The following is a 19261-nucleotide window of genomic DNA, read 5'->3' on the forward strand; positions in this document are numbered from 1 at the left end:
TCTATGTTTGGGAAGGACATGTCTTAAACATCGTCTTAATTTCTGGTTTATAATGCACATTGGTTGTACTGAAAAATAAAGTTTACAAAATCATATTACCTGTGAAATCTGCATATTAAATAGCATACAAACATAAGTTATACATACCATCTTCATCTCTTTCTTTCAGGCCGCTAGCTTTTAACCTTGAAAGAATGAATTCTTCTTTTTCCTTAGGAAAAAATATTGAAAATTAATTTACATAGTTTTCAGATAACAATCTGAATATGCCCAGTGACCACAGCTCTCATATCAGCCAGTGGGAAACAGAAACAATGTTCTGATCATCATCTATCAATGTATCTAAAAACTTACAGCACAATTTAAAATTTCTAAGAAACCAAGATAGAATCAGTCCCTGTAGCCTCTTCTGGTGAATAAAGTCCAGATATAAGGTTATGAACAAGGTTTGAACAAAGCCCTGATGCTGGGATGTAACATCTCCTCAACTTTATGTGATTAGGTTTGGGAAAGACCCCAATTAAATTGGATCCCTAATGAACAGACAACTCCAATAAGAGCAGAAAGATGATCCATTCAGCCAATAAAATTATACATTCTGCCATAATCAGTCATTGGAGAAAACAATTAACACTTGCACAGAGCCGGCAGGGGAAGCCCTGAAGCAGCCTCCTGCTGTTCAGCTGTTTGGGGCAAGAAGAGTAGTTTTTTTATGGCGAGATGTGCATGTGCCCATTAGCTGTGATGTTTTTTGTCATAAATAAACAATTGCAAAAAAATAAAAAGTCATGATAGGAACACCCCCCTTCCCTCCCTGACCCTCAAACATTAAAAAAAAAATTGCCAGGAGAGAAGTCCACTCCTTCCTGTCTCGGCCACCAGGCCCCCCTCCACCTCTCCATCTTTAAATTGAAAATTGGCAGGAAGGATGCCCACTCCCTCTTAACACCAGGGCCAGGCTGTGAACCCCCAAATCCCCATGCAAACCCTCCCATGAACCGCTAAACTGAAGATCGGCGGGAGCAATGCAAACACCCTCTTGCTGGCAGACCTGCCTCTTCAAAATGGCGGGCCTTATTCTTCCTGGTGTATCCTGGATGCATTGGGAGGGGCCTCTAATTGGCCTAGGAACCTAAGACCCCTCCTACAGAAGAGGTCTTATGCACCTGGGCCAACCAGGGCCTTAGGCCCCTTTCCAGTGCATTTTGGGATACACTGGGAAGGGCCTAAGACTCTGATTGGTTCAAATACCTAAGGCCCCTCCTAAAGAAGAGGCCTTAGGTTCCTGGGCCAATCAAAGTCTTAGGCTCCTCCCAGTGCATTCCAGGGGGAAGTCCCGCCATTTTGAAGAAGCAGGCCTGCCAGGAGGCCATCTCATCCCTCACCAGACTTATAAACTCTGCTTTACTATCGGGCCTGTTCTCCGCAGAAATGGGACATATTGCCTTGTCCCCATTACTGAAAAAAGCTGATCTTGACCCTTTCTCTCCATCTAACTACTGTCCGATAGCAAACATCTCTCTCCTGAATAAAATGCTAGAGGTTATCATTTCCACTCAACTCTCTTCCTACCTAGAGATATTCTCCATTCTCTTACCTTACCAATACGGCTTCAGACCCAACTTCAGCACTGAATCCCTCCTGGACTCCTTAATTTCAAAGGTGCAACAATTATACTCTTGCAATAAGTTTGCTGTCCTATTACAATTCGATCTCTCTGCAGCTTTTGATGTCGTCCACCACGATATTCTAATTTATCAACTTTCGGAGATAGGCATCAACTCCAGTCTTAGAGTGGTTCTCGAACTTCTTACGCTCCCGCTGCTACACTATCAACACAAATGGCACCATGTCCGCTCCTTGGAAACCGACTTGTGGAGTCCCGCAGGGATCACCCCTATCTCCTATTCTCTTTAATATCTACATGTCTTCCCTGAAAATCTTCCAGCTATCTTCCTTTGAAACAATCTATACTTATGCTGACGACATCCTTGTCCTTCTCGAGACAGGCTCGAACCTTACCAACCTCTCTGAGAACATAACAGCGGCATAACGAAACTCCATTCCTGGTCCCTCTCTGTTCAAATGAAACTGAACGAGTCCAAAACGAAACTTCTCTGGCTCGGTCCAAAATTAGAACAGCTGCCCACCCTCTTCGCACTACCCTCTGGTGCCACGCTGCAGCTTGAGTTCTCAAGCAAAGTTCTAGGCATCATCATCGACTCTTCTCTGTCCTTCAACGACCATCTCAACTCCCTGGTAAAAATCATGCTTTTTCAGCCTCCACATGCTGAGGAAAGTGAGATCCTGCTTCCGCCAACAACATTTTGCCGTCCTTGTTCAATCCATCATCCTTTCCAAACTAGATTACTGTAATTCCATCTACCTAAGTCTAACTAAAAAGAGTCTTCAAAGACTTCAACTAATTCTGAACACTGTGGCCAAGTTGATCTTCGCTAAACGTAAATTTGACCATGTTTCCCCACTTTTGTCCAAACTCCACTGGCTCCCAATAATCGCCAGGGTTCACTTTTAAATGTTCCTGTCTAGCTTTTAAAATCCTACACGGCATCCTCCCTCCCCTAATCCCTCTATCTTGGAACTCCCCGAATCCCAACAACACCAGGCCCACCCAAAACTTAAACTATCCTTCCCCTCACTAAAAGGCATCCTCCATGCGGGAAAATTGGGACAATCTCTCTTCTTCAGAATCTCAGGGCTTTGGAATAACTTTACTACTCCACTGTGGAATCAGGTTTCCTTCCAACTATTCCGCAAGCACCTGAAAACTAGTCTATTCACAAAAACGTAATGCTCTCCTCCCCCCTTTACACTACCTCCAAACTCAATGTGTTATACTTTCCTTTATTAAGCTCTTGTAAACCGTACCGAGCTCTATATTCATGGAGATGATGCGGTATATAAACTTAAGGTTTAGTTTAGAAATTAGCATCCCTCCTTCCAATCTTCAATATAAAGGTATGGGAGGTGATTCGTGGGTTCGCGGCAGGGCCCTGGCAGAAGGAGGGAGAAACTGTCCCCATGTCATTCTTTAAGGAAAGAGGGAAGAATCAGAGTATGAATGGGCACAACCACTGACCCTTAAGCCTTGCGTTGAAAAATGCTGGTATAGAAGGACTGAGATTGAGATAGACACTAATGAATGACACAGGATAATGTCCCTTTCCATCCAATAGCACTGGCATGGCTATGACTGACATAATGATGTAGCGTTTGCTGGTAGTTCTTCATCCCTCCTATCCACCTATGCCTCTTTCTGTGGACTATTCTGTGCATGTGCCGATTACTATCATCAGCGACCAATCTCATTTAAATTTGGTGACCCTCCGTGAACCTCAGTTGCATGTACGGTTCTTTGAGAATATCTCATCTTTTTTAATCATTAGATATATGGCAACTAGAGCAACCCATTGGATTTTACCGGTGATATTAGAGAATCTGTCCCTAAGAGACATCATCTTAACATGAAGTGAAGGTAGAGGTAAGCCCTTACATGGGATTTAAACAAAATTTTTGTAAACCGTGTTGAGCTCCATACTCATGGAGATGATGCGGTATATAAACTTAAGGTTTAGATTAGATTAGATAATGCAGAACACAAGAAGATAGTTGAATCAGACAAGCTTTCTAAAATGACACACTAAGACCCAAATTCTCAAAACAGTGCTGAAAGTTAGGTGGCAGTAGGCGCTCTACCACCACCTAACTTAAGTGGCTTAATTGGTAATTGACCGCATCATTTAAAACCAATTAAAATCTAATTTTAAAAAATCAAGCACCTACAAACGATGGCGGCCAACTCCCATCCATAGAGGCGCCTATGTCTAAAATAGGCGTGGTTTATGTCGGAAGTTGATGTAGGCGCTAGTATGGACCTCTATAACACGATTCTCATTGAAAGTAGGTGCTGGAAATGTAGGCCTCTAAAACCCTGGCCTACTTTTCCAGTACCTATTTTTGATGTGGTAGCAATTCTCTAAACGGCACCGTTGCGTGACCGATACAAAATTGGCGCCATTTAGAGAATTCAGCCCTAAGTCATTAGTTTAATTAGCTATTCTAGAAGATTTACCTAAACCTATTCTATATTTTGTGAAAGGTCTTCAAGAGTCAAACATTACATTTATGAATTTATAGTCTGCCAAAGCCTTTCAGTTCAAAGCGGATTACAAAACATAAGAAAACTGGACATATCCAAGGATTATAACAATTTGAACACACCCCATCTACTCGAACAGTTTCCAGGAGCGTACATATTTCCAGAATAAATAGATCTTAATTCTATTTCAGAAAACCCAATAATCTACAACAGTGGCTCCCATCCCTGTCCTAGAGGACCATCAGTCAGGTTTTCAGGATAGCCCTAATGAATATGCATGAAGCAGATTTGCATGCTTGTCACCTCCATTATATGCAAATCTCTCTCATGCACATTCATTAGGGTTATCCCAGAAACCCGACTGGCTGGTGGTCCTCCAGGACAGGGTTGGGAAACACTGATCTACAAGACTCGTCAAAAGTGCTTGTCCTATGCTATTATAACTAAAAGTAAATATTGCTATCTATGAACATAACCCAAGCCATCAAGTAGCAGAATACTTTGTTTAGACAACTGAAAACCTTGCTTTGATACCTACCTTATGGAATGCTATATTTTGATTTGCCCAAAATTTTTGGTTCCAATCTTGAGTTTCTTGTCTTAGTGTCCTTAGTTTTTGTTCCAAACATGATTCACGTTCACAAATATAAAATTTGATTGGACGTAGGTTTGAATATTTATCTGGGGGACCAATCCAGTCATAGGATGAATGTGCTGGAGGACAGAAATCTAAAGTCTTAAAGAATGAATGATAGGGTATATTAGAAATAAAATGCATAAAAAGTCATGAAAAATTAAATTTAAAAGCACATTTCATACCAAGCTTTTTTTTTTCTCTCAGATTGCCACAGCATATTTAAAGTACAAACTGGCTTATTAATCACTTACTGCAGATAAACTAGTATTTCATTATGAAGATGACTATGGCATCAATACCATACAACAGACTTAAGAGGACTAGTCTCAGAGCCTGATTCTATAAATGGCGCTTAGTGGTGCTAACTCTTAGGTGCTACATAGCGCAGTTCATAGAATTACGTCTATTGGTGTATAACTTGACTTAGGCATCAGTATATTAGGCCAGGGCTTTCCTGGCCTAATTTGCTAGTGCCTAAGTCTTATCTTACCTATTCTCCACCCCTAACTACGCTTTCTTTTCAGGTAGGTGTAGTTAGGAGCCGATAGGCACCTTAAGTTAGGTGTCAATAGGCGTTTCTTTGAGTTTCATGCAGAACTCTTAGGGCTCCTTTTACTAAGGTGTTATAGCGTTTTTAGCGCATGCAAGATTTTAATGCATGCTAAACCCACGCTATGCTTCTAGAATTAATGCCAGCTCAATGCTGGCGTTAAGGTCTAGCGCGTGGGGCAATTCAGTGTGCACTATTCTGCGTATTAAAGCCCTAACACACCTTTGTAAAAGAAGCCCTTAATTTTTAATGAGACTTTAATGGTGAAAAAAAATGTCCTCCTATTGGTTTTAAAAGTATTTCCCTGTAACTTCATCGAGTGTCCCCTAGTCTTTATAATTTTTGACGGAGTGAAAAATCAAATCACTTGTATCCACAGGACTAATCTCTGACATCATAGTTACACTCTCCTTCAACTCGAGATTGATGTAACGATTTAAGATAGCCTTCCCCTCACACACAGACGTATGCTAAAGGAAGGTACACGAATCCACTTTCGCCTACCAAGGCCCCAAAATTTGGAACGGCCTTCCACAACATTGCGTCAACCAGCCACATTTCTAACTTTAGGAAACTGCTAAAGATTCATCTCTTCTCTTCTTCAGTCCTGCAGCTCACTGTTTGCGTCCACCGATTAAAAATCTTGTTGAAACTTGCGGTATAGAAGAACCTGTCTGGTCTCTGCTCCCCCCCTACTATAAAGCCAGCAAATTGCTCTCTACTCTCCTTATTTATGTATACTAATTTATCCACCCAGCCCTTAAGGGTTTTTTTTTAATAGCTTGTAGCCCTCTTCTTTCCTTTAATTTCCTGGCCAATAATCTCCCAGTTTTGTTACTAAATTCAAAAAGGTGTCATTTAAAGAGTTGCTTTTTATATTCTACCTCCTCTACTTGTATTTCCCTTAGTTCCCCCCTCTTCCCCAATCTTCTCCAACTCCCTTTCATCTCTATAGACAATTTCATTTTATGCTGCTGTTCCCTTAATGTCAATGCTCATAGCTCCTTTTGTTGTTTCTTCCTTGCTCCCCTACTTTACCAAAACTCCCTGCACTGCAACCTTTAATGCATACCACAACAATGCATCCCTTACTTCTCCAGTATCATTTTTCCAAACATAAATTTATCTATTGTGTCCCCAGCCTCCTTTATCAATTGCTGGATCTTGTAATAAATTATCATTAAGCCACTAAAAACTTCTTCCTTTACTTCCCCCCTCCCCTCCAAGTTCCATTAAATCAACTCAAACTGGCACATGATCTGAGAACAAAATTTGTCTCACTTCTGAGTTCCTCACCTTCTCAAATACATTCCCACTGCACCAAATCATGTCCAGTCGAGCATAAGATTTCTGTGCAGAGGAATGTATGTAGTTTTTCTAGGTAATGTGGTATCCTAAATTCCTTTCTAAGGTAGTGTTGTAGTTTCATCTTAACTAGGTAATTGTTCTGCCGACATTTTCTCCTAAAACCCCACGCCCATCCCACTGAAAGCGCACTGCAAACTCTGGACTTCAGGAGAGCCTTGGCCTTCTATCTGGAGTGGTCTAAAGCCCACAGACAAGTCAAAAGAAACCAAAAGCTGGATGGAGTGACAGGATGGGGAGTGACATGGAGAGCCCTGCCATGCTGGAAGAAACCCTGCTCCTAGAAGCAGGCAGGTTAGGGAAACTGCCCTGCAGAATTTATCACCAGTGAAAGGCAACCCAAAACTGACCCAATTATACTTGCCTAGTTCTAGTGTAGGGAATGCTAAAGGCAAAGAACTACAAGTACCAGCAGGCACCAGGCCGGTGATACCAAAACCCACAAAGGGATTAGCTCCTGCAATCAGCTCTGCTGGGGACAGGGCTAGTCAGCAGGGAAGCTATCCAGGCTCATTAGCAAATCACTAGAGAACCACAGGTGTTCCTAGAGACAATCAGCACAGGGCTAGAGAAAAGGGTGTGGTCTCTAGGCCAGAGAGGCAACCAACAATCTTCAGCCTACCTGAATCCATGGAAAGAGGTAGACCAGTGCAATCCAGGGGACAGAAGCCAGAATTTCCTACAGGAAACGGAGAAAATCTCAGGACTGAATCTTGTAAGCAATCTTCTGACGGTAAAACCGTTTTTGATGTAGAAATGCCAGAAAAAATGTATACAAGTGATTATGAAATGTAACCTGTAGAATCCTATTTGTCTGAAAACATGCTTATGGAGTAAAGTTTGGGGAAAGTAATGCTGTTTTGGGGAAAGTAATGCTGTTTTGGATAAAGTGGAATTGCCTCACCAACCCTGTTACATTACATTGGTGATTTCTATTCTGCCAATACCTTGTGGTTCAAGGCGGATTACATAGGAGTTTTCCGAAGGTTACATGAATTGTGACATAGCATAAGAGATGTCGAAAGTTACAAGAAATTGTGACATGGCATAAGAGATGTCATAAGAGTTGCATAAGAATTGCCAAAGAGTTGTTGAGATCTTGAGGTGATAAATGATGGGTAATTAGAAGCATATTTGAGTATGTTAAGGGTATAGAATGGGTTGGTGGGGTTTGGGTAGGAACTGGTCGTGTTAAATAGGTTTTATGTATTTTTTGAACAGTAGGGTTTTCGTTTCTTTCTTGAAGGTTTTGTAGTCTGTGGTCAAGGACAGCAGAATGGTGATTTGTCTGTCCAGTTTAGCTGCTTTGGTGGCTATTAGGTTGTCATATAGTTTTTTTTCGTTTGACATTTAAATTAGTAGAACAAAAGAGTGGGAAGCACTGCTTCTGACATTGTATAAAGCACAAGAATACTGTGAGGGAACTGGGCAGAGTACCTGGTTCCAGGACTGTGATACAGAAAGTTTGCTGCAAGCATGCTCTGATTGTAGAACTGTACAGTTGTTGAAACCTGGCTGGGCTAACAGGCTGTTTAGCTACCAGGGCAAGTTTTGTGTTTTTGTTTCACCAAAGTATAAGCCATAAAATAAAGAAATAATAATTCACACTACACACCCTTGCTGGACATTCTTTATTTAATGCAGACACCCTTCTACCCTCCAAGCTTTGCTCAGCTGAGGCTTGGATAACCCAGGTCAGGACTTGGGCTAATCCAGTCCAGGTCTTACCTAGTCACAGGGGTCAACCACTGGTAAATATACTTATCCAACTGGACAACAAACTGCTTTCACTGGAGGGTCATATTATAGCTCATAATGTCAGAGCCATGGCTGCATTGGTAGCTCACTAAGATCAGCTTCTATAGAAGACAGCTGCAATATGTTTAACCATTCAAATATTCACATCTCACTACTGCTTAGAACAAGGTTTTTGACATGACAAGGGAATGGGATTTGTATACTGCCTTTTTGTGGTTATACATTCAAAGTGGTTTACATATATAGCATACAGGTACTTTATTTTGTACTCAGGGCATTGGAGGATTAAGTGAGTTGCCCAGAGTCACAAGGAGCAGCACTGTGATTCAATATCATAATCTCAGGATGCTAAGGCAGCAATTCTCCCCTTAATGTTTGAGTCTAGAAACTAACTCCCTCCACCACCCCCGGCCCATTTTGTTTTTGTTCAAGGTTGTTCAAAAATAAGTAATACAATGTTTACAGAAAAATTAATTTGTTGGCCTACAATAGGTGAGATGTATATTTTTTTTTTCCAGACAGCCTGCTAGCTAGAGAATCCTATATGTGAGAATATGCTGCTGTCCTTGGAGAAAGCAAAGTTACACACCTGTAACGGGTATTTTCTGAGGACAGTAAGACACATATCCTCACATTCCTACCTACTTCCCCTAGGAGTTGTATTCTATTAGCTTTTAAGTTATACTCCGTGACTATGACGGGCAGGATGGTACACGTATGAGCATTGGATGCTGGGAAACATCTCTATGCTGGGTTCCACTGAATAGAAAAACAAAAACTGCAGGGATGGTATACAAGATGCCAAGTATTTAATGAACAAATGTAAATATAAAACAAGTCAAACAGTTTGTATCCCAAGAGGGGTTGATGAACTGGGACCCCTTTTAGGATACAAACTGTTTATGATTGTTTTTATATTTACATTTGTTCATTAAAGACTTGGCGTCTTGTACACCATCCCTGCAATTTTTGCTTTTGTTCGTCGAGTTGGGTTCCATTAGTGGGCAAATCCTGCCTGTGCTGGCTCCAATCACAAAATGGCTAGCAGGACTTCCTGTGGCAATCTCAGCAGCCACTGCAATAGAGCAGAGCATGGGACAGGAACAAGTGGGGTTGTTCCTATTACTGCAGAGGCCACTAGCCCACTAGGGCTTCTTAAAGTAGGCCTGGGGAGGAGAAAAAGTTTCTATTTTAGCTATTATTCCCAGGCATTTTTGGTTCATACCCAGATTTTGGTCTGTTTTTGATACCAAATCCAAACCATGATAAATGTGAGCACTCAAACCACCCAACACCCACAAAAGAAGGCCCTTGGAGTAGTCTGGCATCCTACACACCTATCTCAGGCACAGAACCCAAAGATGATACACACACACATACACACACTGTGCAGTCAGAAAACTTTTCTTCTAGTTATATTATACTCATACACACTAATAGTAAAGATTATACAAAAAAATATTAAAGAATTTCAGTTACATGACCACAACTCTGACACACTAAAAATACTATAAGAAGAACCATCACCATATGTCATACATACACTACTATAGAAGCAGATGGAATAAAGCAGCAGAGAGACAGGTTGGAAAGAAATGATAGGAGTTTGTGCTACTGGCAGGAAATAATGGCCTCTGTAAACCAGATAGGACAAAGTCCCGTCTCTGTTCTTGGAGCTCAAAGTATATACAGTACTCGAATGTAAGTTCAGATCCCCCCAAAAAAGGAGGAAAATGGTTGACTCAAATATAAGATGGGGGCTTAATATTCAACTGCCCCGCCAGGCTCTGCACCCTGTCCCCCGCACTCCCGGCGGTACAGTTGTGGGCTGGGATATGCGGGATCCCCCCCCTTCTCCCGGCCCAGTCTAATTAAAAAAAAACCCAAACTCGTACGCACCCCCCCCCCCCTCAGAAGCCTTGCGGTGAGTGGGATAGGAGGCATTCCTTCTGCCTCCTGTGCCTGCCGAAATTGACAACCACACCTCCCTCCCACCAGAGTAGAGGGGCTGCACCAAAGAAGGCAAACTAAAGTATGAAATCCAAGCAATTTGTGATGTTTTATTTCTTTTTCTGTTGCCCCTTACGATTAAAGGTTACCATAGATTGCTTCTTTATATAATGTTATGTACTCTTGTAGGTTTTTTTTATTTTGTTTTCTCTTTATAATCTTTTAATTTTGGATATTTCATAAATTAAAAAAACACAAACCAACCAATTTCACCTTTGATCCTGTAGCTACTCTTCTCCTCGGCTCCGACTCATTAGGACTCCATGCTACCCTAGAGTATTTTCTACTGCAGGAACCACTGACTAAGAACCGAACCCGGATCCTTTCCCACGCTGCACCACATGTTGCCCTAGCCAACATCACGCAACTGGGAACCGAAGGAAATACAGTACTTTCCCATCCGCCGAGAACATCGGAGCTAAAGACGCCACTCCTGGAAGGCCTACAATAACAGTCGCGTCCACGCGTCGCGCGTCGGTAGCACGTCAGAGAAACTACGGCAATCCACAACCAAACTCCGTTCGCGGCTCTTGAGCGTAAGCTTATGGGGTTTGTTTTGTTGTGGGGATTTTTTTTTTTTGGGGGGGGGTGGGGGCGGGGTTCAGTTCCAGCGCCTTCCCCGCGAGCCGTAATTAGAACTGCCGTTCTTGCTCTCTCCGATTGGCTGCGGGTCTGTCGCGCGTGCGCCGCGGCCGGAATCAGTGGGAAGCGTAGGGGAGCGAGAGGGCGAGTCTGTAACTCCGCTCTTCAGAAACATTTTGGTTCCACCCCCTTCGCCCTCCTTTTCATTCTGGGTATCAGGCTGCATTTCTTCTGCTGGAGCTGTACAGGTAGGAGGGGGGTCCGGTGGAGTGGTACCTGGCTGGGCCCAGGTAAAATCGGTACGGGGAAACCTCGTTACCAGCAGCGGCTTAAATTTTTTATTTAGAAGAACCGTGGCGGGTGGACCCGCGAGGCCTGGAAGGGCTCGTGGGTTACGTCACATTGCGGTGGCAGGGCGTCTCTTCATTGCCCTGTCAAGAAAGGTGTTTCCGTTTTATATTCGGGTGGGGGGAGGGCTGGCCAGAGATGCGGTGGTTTGATCTACAATACGTAGGGATTGTCCCTTCCAAAAATCACAACTATGAATTTGGATGTTGGCTCTAGGGTAGCGCAGCATTGTCAGTTCTCGTTCCTGGTTTTAACTCGCCTATCTTGACTTCCGAGAATTACCTGAGGGAGGACTCGTTAGTTGCCATCTTACTGGCCTGCGCAGGGGGGGGGGGGGGCAAAAGATAACGGACAGATTTACGGGATTCTCTGTGCAGGTCTATAACGTCATTGAGTTGTTCGAACACGTCCTTTAGCGCCATCAAAACGCTATCGGCCACCATAACATCCTGGTTCTGCTTACTGAATCATAGGTGGGAGTTTTCTGCAAACTAAAATCCTGCTCTGTCGTGTGACTTTTGAATATGTTGCGGTAGCCTTAAACAAAAAAAGGTGGGGAGGGGGGAGGAAGATCAAGTAAGATCCGTGCAAGACAAGCAGGTATGCAGGAGTGAATGCTTGCTGTCGCTTTTAATACCTCAAAGCGGGGACACAGCGATTATGAAGTCAAATACTGACTGGCTGCTGGAAAACAGCTGTGAGGGGGTATGGACGGGCAGAGAGAAAATGTCCATGGCGGCGGGTTAGGCAGGATTAATAGAGCAGGACGCTATCAGCTGAGTAATTCCTGCCAGTCAAAATGCAGATACCCTGTAAAAAGTGTGCTAGCTATAATTTTTCTGCATCGTTTTTTGTTGTTTGCTGACAACAGTTTTAATGGGAAAATGCATGCTTATAACTGAGGAAGAAGAAATCAAGTACTACTGGTTCTTTCCCGAACTTTACAGGTTTGGAGTTCTCTGTCTTGGCTGTTCTCTTTTGTAGCTCTAGTAATTTAGACGTATTCATGGATAGAAACACTTCACTCTAGAATTACTTTTCCCTTTATTATTAGATGATAAAAGTAGAGGAAAGTGAATTATCTTTTAATGGTGTAACATTTTGGTTTGTTTTTTGTGGACTTATTTAAAAATAAATTGTATAAAAGATAAGGGTCTTGAATACTGCCTTTTTCACATTCAAAGAGGTTTACATACAGGACAGGTACTCAAGCATTTTCCCTATCTGTTCCAGTGGGCTCACTATCAATAATGAGGAAAATGCTATGAATTATGCTCCTGCTGAACTGTTGTAACTCCCCGGTGCTCATGTTGGGCATGGAAATAATATTCTGTAACACTGCGTACAACTATATGGAATGCCCATGACCTGCCCATGTTTCACACATTGCTATGCCCCCATTTGAGCTGCATACTTTGGGATTTAGGTGCCCAGAGTCATAGCGCACAGCCAAATGTGCACTAATACTATTTGGTGCCAATTAATATTATCGGTTGTTGGCATCCAATTATTGATGGTTTAACAGCTTATTAAGCCAATTAAGTTGCACATGCATCTCGGAAGTGTATGCAAATTTGGTTGTCATATGTTGACTCCAGTGACATGCGTATGTTCTTCAAATGCTTTATTTTATGGAATATTAATAATTTTAAATATGCATTTTCCACAACTCAAACACTTTGCATTTTAAAGGGAAAAAGGTAAGGAATAACTGGATTTGGTAATGTTTTCAGGGTTCTTTCTGCAATTAAATATAATTCTTGCAGTTGTTGCTAGTTTGGAAAAAAATTGTGAATTGATAGGCTTGGGGTGAATATTAATTGAAAATAAACTGAAAATAACATAAAATTGCCATACTGGGACAGACTGAAGGTCCATCATGCCCAGTATCCTGTTAGTGGCCAACCCTAAGTCCCAAGTATGCCAATTGTTCATTGTGTATACAGTCAGTTTGACTCTTAAGTCTTGAATCAGCAGACTAGAAATCTGTGACAAATATTGGAAGTTACTTTCCAGCAGTATAAAATGTTTGTTTTGGAACTCTCATTGACTTTTTTGTTTTATTTGTTTTAATAAAATGCTTTGCTGTTTTGATCTGAGTAACAATAGGCTGTTATAGCACAATACATCCCTTGTCTCAAAACCTCAAAGTATTCGTCTCTATTGCATAATCAGATATCCTGCCAGGTTTATATCGCCTCAAACAAAATAGATAGAGGGAAGATAATTTAATAAATATATAAAGTTAATCAAATCATCAAACTAGCACCATTCAAAACTAAAATAAAAGCCATAATAGCGTCTAATGTAATAAATCTAAATCAAAATATTATCATAAATGTTCAAAGTATAATTGAAATTAAGTCATAATCCTTATTGAGTGTTTAAATATTTAAAGAAAACTGTGACGGACATATCATAAATTATGGAACCTCTTATGATGTATACCATTCCAAGTTCCTGTCTTGTATCTAATATAATAAAACACTAGGCCGCACATGCGCACTCCCACCTGCGTGTGCCCATTTTCTGTGAGCTGTAGGGCACCGCAGGTAGGAGTGCGCATGCGCGCGAAGCTCTCTCTCTCTCCCTCCCCCCCGAGGTGGATGTCGGTCGTAGCAGCTGTCGGCGGCCCGAGGCGGATGTCGGCCACAGCGGCTGCTGGCTGCCCGAAGCTCTCTCTCTCCCTCCCCCCCCCCCCCGAGGCAGATGTCGACTGCGGTGGCCCCAGTCGGATGTTGACCGTGGCGGCTGCAGGCCATGGCGGCTGTCGGCGGCCAAACCCGGACAGCATTTTAAAATAAGTTTTTAAACGATGGCTTTTCAACCCCCCACCCCCCCCCCACCATCACCACCGCCGCCGACATACCTTTTAAAACCCTACCCCCAAGCTTTGTGCTTAAGGCCTGACTTCTTCGGGCAGCAGCAGCATTTAAAATTCGATGCTGTTGCCGGCTTCACGCCTTCCTCTCTGGCGGGTCCAGCTTACTTCATGTTTTCATGAAGTAGACAGGACCCGCCAGAGAGGAAGACCTGAAGCCGGCAACAGCAATTAATTATAAATGCTGCTGCTGCCCGATGAAGTTGAAGGAGGAAAGGGAGCAGAAGGGGAGAGAATGGTAGGGCATGGAGTTAAGGAGGAAGGTATGGGGGGGGGAGGAAAATACTGCACAGGAAGTGGGGTGGGAGGGAAATGCTGCAGCACACGGAAATGGAGGGGCAGAAAAGGGGTTGATGGACAGGGGAAGAGGTGCTGATGGACAGGGGGGGCAGAAAAATGAAGACAGGCCTACTGCTGGACAGGGGGAGCAGGAAGGAGTGATGCTGGACAGGGGGAGGTAAAACAAAGGGAGAAGGGCTTCTGCTGGATAAGGTGAGCAGTGATGGGGTGGTGGAGGACACAGGGAAGGTAAAAGGAAGGAGGAATGGACAGGGGGAGCAGGCAAGGGGTGGTAGTGAACAGCCAAGGGAAAAAAAAAAAGACAGACAAAAATACAGAAAACGGCTAAGGAGAGAGAAAAAAAAATAAAGACAGACACACACACACATATTCTAGCACCCGTTAATGTAACGGGCTATAAGTCTAGTATCGTTATAATCATTTATGTTCACCACCACCTACCAACAAAAAAATCTTTTAATTTACAGTGGTGCCTCGCATAACGAACGCCTCGCACAGCGAACGCTGCGCACAACGAACTTCTTGTCTTGATTCGTACAACGGACTTCGTTTCACACAACGAAGTCGCCCGAGCTGCATCCTTCCGCGCAGTGTGCGTGACGCTACCGGCTACCCTCCTCCTCCTCCTCCATCAACCAAATCGGAAGTTACATCATGAGGGGAGAGGAAGGAGGAAGGAAGCAGTTGGCAGCATACGCACTGTTAGAGCCCCATGGCTTGTGTTAAAGTTGTTTACAGACTTCAACAGCAGCGGGAGAAAGCAGTCGCCGGCCCTGTTTCGCCGATCGAGGGGGGGCCCTGTTTCGCCGATCGAGGGGGGGCCCTGTTTCACCGATTGAGGGGGGGTGCCTGGTGTTGCCGATCACTGCGGGGGGGGGGGGCATGCGGGCTTTAGCAGAGGTGGGAGAAAGCAGTAAATGAGTGGAAGTTGGCAGGCCTGGGGATGGAAGGGCAGTCGAAATACGGTATGTTGGAGCAGGGGATGAGAGGGAGGGAGAGAAGGGGAAATATTGGACAAGGGCAGAAGGGATGCTAAATCATAGGATGACAGGCAGAGAGAACAACAGGAAAAAGAGTGGAAGCAATCTTGAACCCTGAGGGTGAGGGAAGAGAGAGGTGGTGAGATGATTGATCATGGGGAGAGGGACAAAAGGGAATAGAGATGGGATAGGAAGATAGTGGAAGTAAAAGGACAGGGAGATGTATGTTTTTAGATGTATCTAAATAAAAATAATAACCAAAAATTTATCTTTTTTTATGTCATCTTAGCATATTTTATGCTACAGAACGAATTATTTTTTTTAACATGTATTGTTATGGGAAAACGCGTTTCACATAACGAACTTTTCGCATAACAAACTTGCTCCTGGAACCAATTAAGTTCGTTGTGTGAGGCACCACTGTATTTATTTTAATTACATTTAATGATTATAGTTACTCAGTTTATTAAATTTACTATTGTTATGAACACTAATCTTAAATACTTTTAAAAATATTAAATAATAGCAGCATGTGTGTGAAAAAAACTAAATTGTAATTTCATTTTAAATTCTATTAAATTACAATACAATGAATTTATGGACTTAAAAATCTAAATTGCATAAAGTGCATGTGCATGAAGCCTAATTAATTAGTTAAAAGATTTTTTTGTTGGTAGGAGGTGGTGGACATAAATGATTATAACAGTATACAAGACAGGAACTTGGAATGGTATACATCATAAGAGGTTCCAAAGATTGAAGTCTGTATAATTTATGATATGTCTACCACAGTTTTCTTTAAATATTTAAACATTTAATAAGGATTATGACTTAATTTCAATTATACTTTGAACATTTATGATAATATTTTGATTTAAATTTATTACATTAGACGCTATTATGGCTTATTTTAGTTTTGAATGGTGCTAGTTTGATGATTTGATTAACTTTATATATTTATTAAATTATCTTCCCTCTATCTATTTTGTTTACATTTATAGGGTTGATATATGGTTAAGGCCTTTCTATATAATATCTTATAGGTTTATATTGCCTGTCATTGTCTAGTGTGTATAGTTCAGATGGATGTTTTTTTGTGAATATATTGAGATGTTTGTAATAATTCAGTGTATACCAATAACAGAAATGCTGTCTTCTTATTTTTAGCTCTGTGTTTAGATAACGGATGAAAAAAGATTATGGATATGGGCAACCAGCATCCTTCCAGCACTAAGCTACAAGAAATCCTGAAAAAAGTGAAGGATCTTGGGCAGCAAGTGGCTTCCTTTAGCGGTCTTTTAGCAGATGCCGAATATAAGAAACTAGAGGGGGCTCTGACAAGACAGCTATTTGAAATAGACTCTGTTGATACAGAAGGTAAAGGTGCCATTCAGCAAACTAGAAGCAGAGCTGCTCAGGAAGTGGAGAGGTTACTTAAAGATTTGGAACAGAATGCTAACCATCCTTGCCGACTGGAGATCCAAAAAATTTTTGAAGAAGCACAAAAACTTGTGAGGGATGAGATTGCACCTCTGTATGGAGGAGGGAGCTGCATTACTGAAGATTTTGAAGACGGCATTGAAAGCATTATATTGAGACTCACTCAAGTAAAAACTGAGGGTAAAACATCTTTGCGAAAAGCAAGATACCGTACTTTAACCAAAGTTCTTGCAATTCAGGAGATCCTGGAAAGTTGCATGAAGCGTCAAATTTTGCCTCTGCCACTCTCCACTGATACACACCCTTCTGTTTCTAAAATTAACTCTGTTATGTGTGACGTGAACAAAGCCAGAGCAAGTCTCATTACACTTCTCATTGGCGTAAATAATAATGAGACCTATAGGCATTTATCTTGTGTGCTTACAGGCTTAATTGCGGATCTGGATTCTTTGGATGTATCTGGACATACAGAAATAAGAAATTACCGAAAGGAAGTGGTGGGAGAAATCAACAGCTTACTGAAACATTTGGATTTAGAAGAAGAAGGAGCCACAACTGCTGCTTTTGATTTGGCCCAGAATCAGTCCATTATGAAAATAGAAGAGATTCGTAAAACAGCAACAGGAATGAAAAATGACCTGCTGAAAGCAGACACAATTTCAGATTTACAGTTAGGCTTCAAGGCAGAATTACAGGGTCTAATTGCTCAGTTAGATGAAGTGAGTCCAGGAAGGAATCCATTTATTAGGGAGGCCAGGAGGAGAGCAGTAGTAGATGTGCAAGCAACCATCACATATATAGACTTAAAGGAAGCTCTTATAAAAAGGCAAACTTATGTCGACCAGACTAACACTGAACATCCATCACATAAAGCAGTTTGGAATGTTCTTGGGAGCTTGTCGGAGCTTCAGGGGGAAGTACTGTCATTTGATGGAAATAGAACTGATAAGAACTATAAAAGACTAGAAGAACTCATCATAAAGCAACTTCTAGCTCTCGATGCAGTTGATGTAGCAGGAGATGAATGCTCCAAAGTTGCCAGAAAGCAGGCAGTAAAGTTTGCAAATAACATCCTAAGCTATCTGGATATGAAAACAGACGAATGGGAATACTAAAGTAATGGCAGTCCTGCAGTTCATATTGCCTTTTTTTCACTTGATGTATAGGTATATATATAGAGTAAGGATTTGTGGCACATTTCAACCATAGCATGTTTATTTTGTATGTCACCTGAGAATTTTTTTTGTTTGCAAAAGTATTTTTATAATGCCCTATTTAACATTGCATACATTAGCAAATTTTATTTTTATCACTTAAATTAAAACTTTCATTCAATAGTGTCCATTTGTAATGGTAAACCAGGTCTATATGAATTTTCAAATGTTTGTTGGGTTCTTTTGCATATTTTACAGACTTATACAGGGTTTTATATATAAGTGAGAACTTGTAGTAGAATGTCTCTGGATTAGTGCTGCCCGATTTCTGATTTGAATCGATTCTCCAATTCACGTTGGGTGAATCGATTAATTTTTTTTTTTAAATCGACCTCACCGATTTGGTGACCAGCCTTCCTCCCCATGCTTTCAGGTCTCCTAAAACAGGAGTGGCAGCACTGCCTCTTGCTGACCATCCACTGCCGCTCCTGCTTTGGGCAAGGGGGAAGGGTCAGTCGGGAAGTGCTTTGACCAGGGGTGTCAAACTCAGGCCCGCTCCTTCCCTCCCTCCATCCCATGCACTACTAACATCTTTTGTTACCAGAACGTACCTTCTAAAAGCTCGCGCTCTCCCCATAGTAAACAATGATGCTCCACATGTGTTGTTCCATTGCAAACTATGATTCCCAGGCTGCTCTGCCATAAGTGCCGGAATTGTACGCTGCGGGGAGCTGGCTGAAGCTATGGAGAGCCCGGAGGCCACCTTTACTTTGGCCTACGTGCTGTTCGCCGTTTGCTTCGTCTTCACCCCCAATGAGTTTCGTTCGGCCAGGCTAACAGTGCAAAGCCTGTTCTCAGGCTGGCTAGGCACTGAGAATGCCGCCTTCCTGCAATACCACATCTGCAGGAGCACGTCCACTATACTTGCTCACTCGCTGCTGCTGTTGGGTGAGTCCCGCCGGGTAATTAATACAGATGATAGCAATTAGTTTAGTTGCTAACAAGTTATTAGTGCTGGTGCTTGTTGGTTTGACCCTTGTGGGAAAATTTTTCTTTAGAGTGAAGTACTTTTGTATATGTCGTTCCCTTGGAAGCTGAAAAACAATCCAAGGCTTTGTTTTATAATAAAGTTAATG

General features: G+C 42.2%; 2 protein-coding genes across 11 annotated transcripts in view; one reads left to right on the top strand and one right to left on the bottom strand.

Moving 5' to 3' along the window:
* The window catches only part of LOC117363592 (cytochrome c oxidase assembly factor 8), a 34356-nt gene extending 23444 nt beyond the window's left edge, over nucleotides 1-10912 (bottom strand). For 2 of the 5 annotated variants that reach the window (XM_033951610.1, XM_033951614.1), the window contains exons 1-4: nucleotides 10645-10839; nucleotides 7295-7351; nucleotides 4659-4856; nucleotides 148-211 (exon numbers count right to left, since the gene is read on the bottom strand). In XM_033951610.1, the coding sequence (XP_033807501.1) occupies nucleotides 148-211; nucleotides 4659-4856; nucleotides 7295-7351; nucleotides 10645-10800 (475 nt within the window). In that variant the 5' untranslated portion in view covers nucleotides 10801-10839. Of the gene's footprint in view, nucleotides 1-147; nucleotides 212-4658; nucleotides 4857-7294; nucleotides 7352-10644 lie in introns of all 5 variants that reach the window. The other 3 variants (XM_033951611.1, XM_033951613.1, XM_033951612.1) reach the window with 3 other exon arrangements.
* On the top strand, nucleotides 7277-18344 carry BAG5 (BAG cochaperone 5). Of its 6 annotated transcripts, none has more exons than XM_033951604.1 (2): nucleotides 7277-7387; nucleotides 16699-18344. In XM_033951604.1, the coding sequence occupies exon 2, from the start codon at nucleotides 16731-16733 to the stop codon at nucleotides 18084-18086; it is 1356 nt and encodes a 451-aa protein (XP_033807495.1). In that variant the 5' UTR covers nucleotides 7277-7387; nucleotides 16699-16730; the 3' UTR covers nucleotides 18087-18344. The 6 variants fall into 6 exon arrangements, with proteins under 6 accessions (XP_033807495.1, XP_033807496.1, XP_033807497.1 ...); XM_033951605.1 differs by lacking the exon at nucleotides 7277-7387 and adding an exon at nucleotides 10838-10976; XM_033951606.1 differs by lacking the exon at nucleotides 7277-7387 and adding an exon at nucleotides 11102-11321.
* The last annotated feature ends 917 nt before the right edge of the window (nucleotides 18345-19261 follow it).

This window comes from Geotrypetes seraphini, chromosome 7, assembly GCF_902459505.1.
Source record: "Geotrypetes seraphini chromosome 7, aGeoSer1.1, whole genome shotgun sequence".
NCBI classification, from domain to species: domain Eukaryota; kingdom Metazoa; phylum Chordata; class Amphibia; order Gymnophiona; family Dermophiidae; genus Geotrypetes; species Geotrypetes seraphini.